Source organism: Drosophila sulfurigaster, chromosome 2L (genome assembly GCF_023558435.1).
Source record: "Drosophila sulfurigaster albostrigata strain 15112-1811.04 chromosome 2L, ASM2355843v2, whole genome shotgun sequence".
Classification (NCBI taxonomy): Eukaryota; Metazoa; Arthropoda; class Insecta; order Diptera; family Drosophilidae; genus Drosophila; species Drosophila sulfurigaster.
The window spans coordinates 6,651,395-6,663,191 of NC_084881.1; the positions used below are offsets into that span (position 1 = coordinate 6,651,395).

At 37.4% G+C, this 11,797-nt stretch overlaps 4 protein-coding genes across 5 annotated transcripts in view; 1 reads left to right on the plus strand and 3 right to left on the minus strand.

The window, feature by feature from the left end:
* LOC133845014 (glycoprotein-N-acetylgalactosamine 3-beta-galactosyltransferase 1-like) lies at window positions 1-2,604 on the minus strand. The gene is made up of 4 exons (XM_062279329.1): window positions 1,448-2,604; window positions 680-776; window positions 402-614; window positions 1-334 (listed from the first exon to the last, which is right to left on the minus strand). The coding sequence occupies exons 1-4, from the start codon at window positions 1,885-1,887 to the stop codon at window positions 143-145; spliced, it is 942 nt and encodes a 313-aa protein (XP_062135313.1). The 5' UTR covers window positions 1,888-2,604; the 3' UTR covers window positions 1-142.
* The window catches only part of LOC133839503 (sex-regulated protein janus-B), a 188,801-nt gene that overhangs the window by 59,825 nt on the left and 117,179 nt on the right, over window positions 1-11,797 (minus strand). The window lies entirely within an intron of this gene.
* Window positions 3,283-4,687, minus strand: LOC133843085 (cuticle protein 19.8). The gene is made up of 2 exons (XM_062276472.1): window positions 4,225-4,687; window positions 3,283-4,158 (listed from the first exon to the last, which is right to left on the minus strand). Exons 1-2 carry the CDS (start codon window positions 4,234-4,236, stop codon window positions 3,391-3,393), a joined length of 780 nt encoding a protein of 259 aa, XP_062132456.1. The 5' UTR covers window positions 4,237-4,687; the 3' UTR covers window positions 3,283-3,390.
* On the plus strand, window positions 5,507-9,242 carry LOC133844670 (glycoprotein-N-acetylgalactosamine 3-beta-galactosyltransferase 1). The gene is made up of 4 exons (XM_062278760.1): window positions 5,507-6,282; window positions 6,346-6,439; window positions 8,601-8,897; window positions 8,952-9,242. Exons 1-4 carry the CDS (start codon window positions 5,759-5,761, stop codon window positions 9,180-9,182), a joined length of 1,146 nt encoding a protein of 381 aa, XP_062134744.1. The 5' UTR covers window positions 5,507-5,758; the 3' UTR covers window positions 9,183-9,242.

The window sequence follows — 11,797 nt, forward strand, 5'->3', positions numbered from 1 at the left end:
TTAGCTTTAAGTAATAACATGGTAAAAACGTTCAACAAATCGATCAAAATATAACTAAACGTACTGAATAGTAATTGTCTTTGGCATTGTTTCCAGCAGTATATCCGCTTCAATCTCATGGCACTCCCTTTCTCAACGACAACTAATGAAGTTGACTGATATTCGCCAATTCAATTGGCCACTTTTGTGGAATTACTTTTAACTGATGCTGAGGTGGATCGCGACTTAAACCAAAGGGGTGCAGCTGGTAGATAACATAATCCAGCATGTAGAAATCATCAACATTACTGTAGTGAAATGATATCGCAGAACTCGACAAAAGTCCGTGTGATTTCTGAAAGTTGGAAATATATAGTAATATTAAAAATTACAATATAATGCATCATCTAAAATCTACTCACATATGGTGGAACTGGTAGGAAACGGAGTAGACCATCCTCATCACGGGAATCTCCAGCTATGACGCCCGCATTTCGCAGACACCGCGACAATTCCACATGATCAATGCCATAGCTACGATTACTGCAAAGGTTTCCATTACCGTGCCCCAAATTGATGAAACGATGCAACGCCGCTTTACTGAACACATAGCCAGCAGCTCCAGAGACAAAGCCCTTTAGAAAGAATGCGGAACATTATAGAAAGGGAATAGATTTATATATATCACAAAGAGTATCACCTGCTTAGACTGCTCCCAGTCATTGCTGCCAAAATAAATGGGCGACTCTGGTGAATGGCCTGCCAAGAAATGCTGCAAGTTTTCCATAATAACATAGCTGGAAAATATGATAATTCATAAATTGAAAACTAAACCAATTATTCCTAATGTGGAAATAAATATAAAAATAATTTTAATAAACAAAACATAATATTAAAAGTAGTAATACCAAATGTTAGTGACTGGAACCATATTTAATAATCTCTAGTTTGTAGTGCTAAGAAATAATAAACAATTTAATTTATTATAATAGAAGTTTGAAGTAATTGTAGTAAATTTTTTTGTCAAAACGTCAATATCATGACCTAGCGTAATTAAAAGGAATAGAGCCGGCTAAAACTTTTTTTCCTAATAAACCAATATAAATAATGTTAACTTAAAGTGAAAAAAATACTTTAAAAATACTTAAAACGCTTAAGTGACAAAGAAAATTGCCCCTTACCTTGAGTACCTTTGAGAAAACGTTTGAAAAACACAATTTTGTTAAATTTGTAAAATAATTTCAATATTTTAGTTTTAAAGTATCATATAATACTAAATGTTTTGCATATAATCCTCATCAAAACAATAAATATTAAACAAACTTTAACGCAAGTAAGTAAGCGTGCGTCTAACCTAAGACCAACTGTGTATACAAATCGTTTGTAAATTCCAACGTTTATACAGCAAGACGCTTGGCATAATCAGAAATTTTTATTTAAGAATGTCAATTACATTTACGAAACTTACGTATCATCCGGCACCTTGAGAAACCAATCGTAGTCATCGTAATAATGCTGATAGACATGCTGCAGGTGGGCACGTGTCTTGGTCCACGAATTGGTGTGTCGCTCCCTCAGCTTCGCACTGTTGTCACCCGGATTCCCCATGAACAGCAGTTTGTGGCAACGTCTGCCCCAAGTGCGTTCTATGTGCAGAGCACGAGATTGCAGTGAACTGCTCACAATCATGCAGAGTATACGAGTTGTTGCATTCGAAATGGATGTGGAAACGGATTGAGAGGATGTGAAATCTTCAGGGGCTGCATATTGACTATAGCTGGGATCGGTTGATTTGCGAGCACGTTGCAGGAGCGTCGAGAGGCAGGCGCCACAGATCAAACCAAAGAGCAGCATCAACAACAATTCCCAATTGTTGTTTACCTTGTGTTGCGGTCGGAAGATCTTCATATTATGGCTTTGCTTGCTGGGCGTTTGTTTACTTTTTTATGCAAATTTATTGTTTGTGTCGTCAGACAACTGACGTTGTTGTTGATGCGGTTGTTTTTGTTGAAATACCAAATTAACACATTCTTGTGGACTGACGTAGCGATGTATGTATGTATGTATGTATGCACACATACATTTGTACGCAAAGGCGAAACTTGTAAGATGCGGTTGACCTTCAAGCACAGAGATTATGCTTCCCTCACTCTTCGCACTCTCCTTCGATCGCGTTTACTCACACGTACTGTGCTTCTTTTTTTTAGTTTAATTCGATTTGCAATTGCTAAATTGTAAATTCACTCACTATTGCCGGTTTGGTTTTTAATTTATTATTTAACGTTTGTCAGCGAAGCTTCTGCCGGCAGAGCAAGCGACGTCTTCTCGGCGAGGGCGCAGAATTATGTGACGTTCGTGTGGCGAGAGTGTCTGTTTTGTTTATTTTTCGTAGAGTTTACAGCTTAGCGGATTCGTTAGGAATACAAAGTGGAGGCAATAAATGTCGAACTCACGGCTGCAGGTGTATGTTTGTATACTTATATGGAGGTTGAAATAAACAGTTTCGTTGCGCGATGCGAACTTCACGCTTTGCCGATCGTTGACAGACTTGCGACTCGCTTTGTTTGTACATGCGCGCTTCGCTCAATTTTGACTTGTAACCAGTGTGACCATAATGCATAAATCTAGAGATGAGCAACTGTTTCAGTTATTTGCACAAAATAATTAACTTATCGATTACAATACAAATAATAGCATAATAAAATGCATATATTATTTATTTTCACAGTACTTATTTTTAAGTTAGATTAAATACATCAAATAGTAAATTTTATTCAACTATATGATGTCTTGTGGAATGCTTAAATACAATGTCATAAGTTTACGAATTATTCAAATATTATGGAAAGTTTAAATCAAAAATTGGTGTTTTAGCTTCACCAAAAACAAAAGAATATATACACAGAAGCCAGTGTCATTATACAACAAGCGCATTGTTGTCGTTTTCTCTATTTCAGAGCAACTCAACTGGCATTTATCGCTATGCCTCCAAACTGATTAAAATGCATAATACGTTACGTCTGCCGTTGCTCAGATTTTTGTTGCCTCGTTTTCTGTTTTCTTTTATTTCTCATTTGCACATTTTGAACTTTATCACATGCATAATATTAAAATTATTTTATTAGTATTTGCCACTAAGGCACATTTAAGTTCGTGATGGTTCCTCCATATCTGGTTTTAATCAAGTAGGCCTAAAGCAACCGAACTCGTTAAGAGTTAAGAGTGTTGCGAGTAGTTGACCTATTATTAAATAAAGAGCCTGAAAGTATGCAACATTATTCAAAAGAAACACGCACAGTGGTAGAAGATTAATTTGTGGCTCTCGCATTTAATGCAAACAATCTATAAAACTAGAAATATCTGTAGAACTATTAGACAATATATGATCACGGTATTCGACACCATTATCACTCAAGCATAGATGCCTCCAGCAGTGTCACGTTGATTGGCAGCATTGACATAGCTGTCACCAGAGTCGGAAACGGAGACAGACCCAGAGCCAGATGTCAAAGTATTTTCGCCATCTTTGACAGATGCAGAGCTAGAGGAATCAGCAGACACCAGAGTGCTAACAGGTGAACGCTCGTCGAGCACTACGGTGGGTGAAACAAGGGCCACCTTTTTAAGGACATAGGGGACGCGGTTCACGATGGCGTTGAAGCCATGGACATCGTCGGCTGTGTAGGTAACAGTGCGTTTGTAGCCATCGGGATCGATGAGACTGTATGAGCCACGCACCACATAACCATCACGGGTCTCGCTGTGATCCTTAATGTCACCGGTGCTCTCGTCATTGACGGCATAGTTAAAGCTGTAGCTGGCTGGTGGAAAGACCTCTGGCTGGCGTTCCTCGCGCAGCACTGGCAACGGGACGGGGAAGAGAGAAGATGAGGCAGCTACTGGGTTGCTCACGGGATGCAAGACATTTGAGTCGGAGTTGCCCAATTGGCTGGGATAGTCGTAACCTTTCGGAGTTGCCTGTGAGTTCTGGTCATTGGTTTCGGGTGCTTGATAGTTGGTGCGATATTCCTCACTGGAGCTGGAACTGGAATCGTGCTGTTCCAGAGAATTCACATCGTTGGACACAGCATCTACTTTCTGGTTATTGTTGCTGGTGCTCCGAGTGTAATCGTACTCGGCTCCTACGGCCACCACAAGTGCCAAGGCGAGCAGCGTAAACTGAAAGGGATTCGGTTAAGTTACTATCATAAAATTTAGTCCTCAGGCTCATATACAATGTCTCACCTTAAAGGCCATTTTAAAATTGATTTGATGGGTGTTTTTTCTCCGTTTGTTTGCGGTTCACAAATCGTCAGCTAACTGCACTTTTAATTGACGTTACTCGATGTTTATATACCTCAGTCGCCACATTGATATTACTTAATATTGACCGTTATACAATGTCATGCCCATCAATTGCTCTCATTGCTTTTTTTTACAAAATTGACCAAATGAAGCGATTATACTTTCGTTTTTCATTTTGCGCCCAGTTTTCTGCTGCGTAAGCATTCACATCAAACGATCCAATTGAATCTCAGGGGCCGTGAATAGAGTAACAAATGAAGACAGAACAGCGACAGCAGATACAACATCTCATCCAATTAGATTGATCAGATTAGTCGAGCATGCGACTGATATTGATACTCGTCATTCAATATCGCAACTCAGTGTCTGGTTTTGCCACCTACATTCGTGACCCATTGATTGTGTGATCATTTATCAATACAATACATTTATAATAGAAGAATAGAATATGCAGCTAATATTAAATTGTGCTCTGAGTGCTTTGCGAATATATCTGGATTGCATTTCCTTCTTTTGAAATTACTTTTTGGGCATTTATACCCGGTAGAAGGGTTGTACCTGCAAGAAATTTATGTAACGGAAGGAGGTATTTCTGACCCTGTATAATATATAATATATATGTTCTTGATTAGTCGCAGAGACTATAAAAGATAGAGCTGTAATTTGTTGTGCTTGGACGCAGATCAAGTTTTTTTTTTTAATTTATGATTCCCTAAATTAATTGCGATCAGATAAAGGTTGTAGAAGTTAGTTAAGAAATACTTTTTAGCTTACTACAGGTCTCAGTTAATTTGGTTGACAATCTGGTATATTTTAGTAGTCTATGGTATATTTTGAATGTAGTAGTATATATTATATATATATATATAAGCAATTTTAAAAAGTAAATTATTTTAAATGAAAAATAAATAAATTAAGCTTGATCATTAAATGAATTGCCAAATTGAAAGAGGTTGGAAATGTACCTTAATAAAATTTTGTTTAAATACATAAGTTTCAATTGGAATTACAAACTAAATATGTAAATACGTATTACTTAATGCAATTTGGTGGAATTTTTTATATACTTTTTAATGTGGTGTTTAAGTGCTATTGACAGCATTAAATCACTATTAATTGATAACAGTTTTGAAGTTGTACATCAAGTTTACGTTGTTCTACTAATTATTAGACATATTAAACAAGTGTTGTGGTAACATAGTACATACATAGTATATTTGCAGTGGCAAGCAGTTTTTTAAAAGGAAGGAAGCAGTGCTGAAGCGACTGCTTGACAAGTCCCTCATGCTAATGAGATAACTCACAGCGAACACGCCTCGCGGGCTTAGTGAGAAAAGTGCCCAAAAGCAAAAGATCAAACCGGTCGTTGGCTATTGTCAGAGTTGTAGCTTGAAGTCGCACATCAAAACAAAACACGGTTGCAATAACAAATTAGACGTTGGACAGAACACAACGCAGCAGCCGCAACGTCGTCATGACAACGGCTAAAGGCAAAACAATGACTAAATTCGCTTGGCAATTGCGAAGTCAGCTGCATTTGCTAACGGGATTCATAGCCGGATTCGTGTGTGCCTTTGTGCTGCTCCTCCACATCTACGATGTGCGCAATGGAATCAACTGTTCAACCACAACCGCCATAAGCAGCAGCAGCAGCATCAGAAGTTTTATCGGTACCTCAGCTGCTTCAATGAGTCTCGCGCAGTTTGAAACTGAGTTGCAGTGGAAGGTGGCGTCAGCTCGTGTATTGTGCATGGTGCTGACCTGTCCGGAGTACGTGGAGCGCTATGCTCAGCATGTGTATGCCACTTGGGGCAGACGCTGCACCAAGTTGGTGTTTGTCAGCAGCGAGGACTATGAACCCCTCGGGGTGGTCCAGGTCGTGGATGCCGATGGAGGCTCATATGACGATCTGTGGAATAAAACGCGCGAGGGCTTCCGTCATGTCTGGCAGGAGTATGGAGAGGAGTACGATTGGTTTCTCAAAGCTGACGACGATACGTGAGTACAAGTGAATACTCTCGGAATGGATTTCTAATTTCATTTTTTTATTTTTGCTTGCAGCTACGTCATCATGGAGAATCTGCATCACATGCTCAGCGCCTACGATGCGAATATGCCGCTCTATTTTGGCTATCAGATGCGACGTTACAATGTGGTAAGTGTTGCTATCTCCTCTAGTTCTTGCCTCATCAGGTAATTAACCGATCATCGCGCTTGCTCGCTATCAAAATATGTCCAAAATTTGCATTGCAAATGCGTTTGGACAGTAAACATTTGTTAGGTGACTGCGACTCCCAGTGGCTGTCAACTTAAGTGAATTATATCATTTTAGATAAGGCATTTCTCGCAAAACATATTTTATTTATCAAATTAACACTATATTTCACTTCTTTCTCAAGTGGGGTATACTAACTTGTCTTGTTTTTAGTCTGAAATAGAGCAGAGAGTATTATAATACTTATTATTATGTTAATAACACCGGTTGCTTCCTCGAACCTATAATAAAATATTAAGCTATATTCACTGATTTCGCTAAAATTTTGTATAATCCCCTGGTATTATGGCCGAAAGAAATTACCATAGCATTTGTTTCGTCGGCTATCGGGATAGTGAAATGACGTTTAACCGAGCGAAATGCATGTTTTAGTGTTGAAATTTGTCCAGAATAACCGGTTCATTTTGTGATCACTCGGCGATGAAAAAACACTCTTTGAATATTCTTGTTTAATTGGTTTGCTAATTAAATTGAAGATATTTTATTTATAAATATCATCATTAAAAACTAAGATATTGCCGGCATCATTATTGAAACCATAAAACTTGCAGCCAATTGCCAAAGAGCAACTAAAGATGCCGTTCGTCATTCTGTCAGTCTGTCATCCATCTGTCCATCCGTCGGTTCCACAATGATGACTCACAGCGTCTGCAACTTTTAACTAATGGTCAGTTGTCGTGAGGTCGTCGAGGTTGCTTGTTGCTTGTCATTGCACAGGCAAACTAGCACGCACCGTGTTTGCAGGGAGACCGCTCCTCCTCCTCCTCCTCTTGGAGTTGTATTTGTTGTCATATTTTTACCTTTTGACATTACTGTTCAAACAAACAACCAACTATTGGGCAATACTTGGCATTTTGTGGACATTAATAATATGGTAAGTGCTGAGGAACATGTGAAATGATGAATGTTTTCATCTTTTAATAAAAACGTATTTAATTCTTTTGTAATCCATGAATCAAAGTATAAAGCAAGTATTCAAGTTCACACCACAGCAGGTGGCAAGGTTGTTGTTTTTCTATATTTAAATTGCACTAAAAATAATAGTTTTTTTTTTTGTTTGTTAGCCACTTTTATATATTGTTGATCTCACATATATTTTTTTGATGCTGTTTGAAATTTCTTTGATTTATTATGGTGATTATATTACTGACTAGCAATAAATGGTTTTACCTTTGCTTTGGCTGCGGGCTGCGCATTGCTTTTGTCTGCCAGACAAGCCAATTAGCATAAAGTGAATTATCAGCTGAGAAAACTCGATTATGAATGCATTTATGTATTTCATTAGGCAACTCGCGAAAGTCTCTTTTGATTAAGCCGCAAAGAAATGTGTAGTTTTGAATAGAATATGTTATAATTGTGGCTTGCATGTTTGTTCATTGATTTCAATAAAACTGGCAAATGTCAATCCAATTGATATTAAAACCTCCCTGGCTTACATTTCAATTAAACTTGTATTTTGACACATCATATCTCATTGTAAGGCCCATGACGAAGAGGCCTTGAAGGCGGCTTAAAACCCAACTCATTGGATGAGTTGTAATCGTCGCGCTTGATGGGTAATTATGCTAAATGCCCAAACCGTAACTAATAACTTCGACTAGCATTAACAGATTCGATATTTTCGCGCCTTTGATGTGCCTATTTGTATAAATCTTGTGAAATTGTTACTTGGAATGCGGCTACTTTAATAAAATGTCATCGATGGGTGAGGCAAACATATTTTTCAATATTTACAAGCTATTAATTAAAGCTGGCTTTTGTTGCTGCAAACCCTTGACAGCCAAGCAACACAGATTCATTATTCCTTATTAACTTAATTTGTCTTGTTCAAGTTTCTTTTGTGCATAAACATTGTCCAGTTATTTATCTACTACTGTCTTTTCTGCTTGACTATCAATATATAAATTTCTTTTCCATTCTGATATTTTAAACATTCAGCCAAAGGCAGCAAAAATCGACTTAATTCTGTCATATTCAAATTATTCTTATTTAATTAGTTCTTCTAATATATTCTTATATTATTTGTCTACATTCATTTTAGAGCTACATGTCTGGTGGTGCTTCATATGTGCTCAGTCGCGAAGCATTGCGCCGATTTATGAAACAGGCTTACGGCTTTGATCAAATCTGCCCAGAGGCTAGGAAGATGGGCATTGAAGACTTCTACATGGGAATATGTTTGCAAAATGTGGGCGTTCATTTGATTGACTCGACACGAGCCATGGCCGATGATGACAAGCCGAAATTCTTTCCCTTGAATGTGGAGAGCTTTCTTTATAATGGCAATGAGAGCATACCAACATGGTTACACGAGATGAGTGTCTCAGAAATAGATACGGTAAGTTTACAAAGTGTTTTTTACTAATTTTTATTAATACTGATTTTTTCACAGGGCCTCAATTGCTGTTCAAACTATTCAATTGCCTTTCATTACACTAAGCCGGAGCGTATGTATCTCTATGAATTTTTGCTATACCATTTGCGAGTATTTGGAAAAAAGTGGAGTGCTGAGCAGTTGCCCAGGCGATGGACATTTTCCGAAATGGTGGAAATGTTTCCACTTGAAAATAATTCGGAAATATTAGATTTAAGACAAATGTCAGAGAAGCCGGATAATTTTTAGTTAGTATTTTAGATGTGATTTTGAGCAACGATAATTTAATATGTACAATACTTGGTTGTGATTTAAATATAGATTCATTTTTAATTAATTTAATTTTTTTTTTATTTATTTTTCTGTGTTATTACTGTGCAGCTCAAACTGTGCGTTTAAAACTGTCGATAAACAAATGACTTAGGCAACAAACGTGCAAGTAAATATTGAAGCATACTTTTAGGCTGTACTTGATTATTACTTGATGAGCTGACAACTCTACAAAGTAATGGATTTTTTTTATTAATTGACATACATATATGCAAACTAACATCCATTTAATATATTTTTTTCAATTTAATAAGAAATTACCCTGCCTAATGTAGACAGTGCTTTGTTTCATATTCTATTTTATTTGCGATTCTTTTTTAACTTTGAGCAGCCAAAGCATAGACAGATCGATCAATTGATCACATGCTCATGCACCCGTTCCCATTATTTGTAATTATAAGTAAGCAACTAAATATGAATGTTTTTTAAATTCTTTAATTGGGGTTGTAAATGTGTCAAATATTTTATTGTTTTAAAAAAAAAAACTATTACAATGCCCTTGTAACTATGACGAGCATTTAATTAATTGTGCTGCCTTAACAATAACGTTGAGCTTCAATGAATCATTCACTATTGATTGCCGACTGAAGTGAATCCTTCAACACGAAGCATTCTTGCATGAAGGGCCTAAGCCGGCAATAATTTATTATTTTCATTACCAAAGTCAATGTCTTGTGCTTCTTTTCTCTCTCTCTCTCTCTCTCTCTCTCTCTCTCTCTCTCCCTCCTTCCAATGGACACCTTGCCGCACAATTAGCAAACCAAACCAAGTCGAGCTAATTAAAGCGAAAATCACGTACGCATGCACAGTGTGCCGCAGTCTCCCTCTTAATTGAGATGTTTGAGTATGCTTTATATGGTAAAATTACATTAGATATAAATATATCTCGTATATATCTAATGATTTTTGTCGGTATTCGTGTATAATTCAATTGGCTGCGCTGTGCAGCGTGCAGCGTGCTAGTTAAATGATTTAATAAGTGAAAGGGAATCGCTAGAGTATAGCTAGGCATGAGCTCAGTCTCTTAATGGATCTCTTAATAGGTGTCATTGAACATAAAAGCTTTGAGGAAGCGATTACTGCACGGGCACGGGCACGGGCACACCTGGGAATTGGGAGTTCAAAACACTTGGCAACACTTTATGCTACAAGAACTTTAAATCTTTATTCTTTGTGTGTTTACTCTTTGGTCTTTTATGATTTGCCAGCTTCAAGTTAGAACTCCATTCAATCAAATTGACTTAATTTATGAGGCACTCTGAAAACTGTTTGCTAACAAGCTAAGCAAACAGCTACCGATTGTTAGCTAGCTACTGCCGCCTGCGAGTAACTTAACTTAGTCAGTTAGTTAACAAACGATTGTCTCTCTAATCATTCCATTCCAACGACTGTCGTACGGTGCGTATGTGCAATGTGCGTTTGCTTTGCGTTCAATGGCGGCGCGTGTTCCATTTTGTGCCGACGCACGCTACACACAAGTGGGTTAAATTGTTGTTGCTCTCGCTCTTGTTATTGTCACCTGTCTGATTAATATTTTATATATTTGTGTGTTGGTTTTTTTCTGTTTCTGTTGCTGTTTTTCTGTTTCTTTACATAAAATTGTGCGTTGTCTGTTGCTGTTGCTGTTGCTGTCGTTGTCGTTGTCGCTGTCGAGTCATGGCATCTAGTTAGTTTAGGAGCAGCGGCTGCTCGCACTTGTGACCTTCGTCGTTGTCAAATGCGAGCTGTAAACTGGCCCGCTCTCGATTTGCAAGCCATTAAATATTATAGGTACACACACATACACTTACCACATTTTTGTAAGTCGAGCTAACAACCAAAAAATCGAATTAGAACAAAATTATAACAAAAAACAACAAATAAAATGAAATCCAATTTCAAATTGAATCAAAATCGAAACTATAAAAAATCAATTACTCAGCAATGCGTAGCCATGTCGGCATCCCCCTCCCCCTCTCCCCTATTTTCCTCTCTTTCTCTCTTCCAGTATCTATATCTCTGTTTCTGTATTGCGCCAATTACTTCATTCGATTTTAACATTTTTTTGATTTTTTACTTTAATGTCACTTGCTCTGGCCACGCACTTAATTTTTTGTTTGTGAAAGTTGTTAATACTTTGGCCGAGTTAAATTAATTAATAAATAATAGCGTAACAACTTGCAGCAGCAGCTAATTTATATCTTTATATCGATTGCCTGATAAATCATGTTAAACACATTTTTTATACCCTTCACTTTTCGGTGCCAGCACTTAACATCGCGAAGTCAATTGCCGTGAATTTATTCTTGACTTCTCTATGCGTGGCTTGTAGAGCTGCTTGAATTATTTGCGTCACCTGAACTGTGGTATGCCATACTCTGTCGAAGAAAGAGGCTTGGTTTCTCGGATTTCATTTTGCGAGAATTAATTGAAGTTATTTTTGGAAAGTTCATGACGAGTGAAGATCATTAAGAGTGTAGAAATTATATAAAAATAAATGAATGATTGGTAAGATATAAATATCCGAATGATGAGAATGGGCAATTAATTCCTAA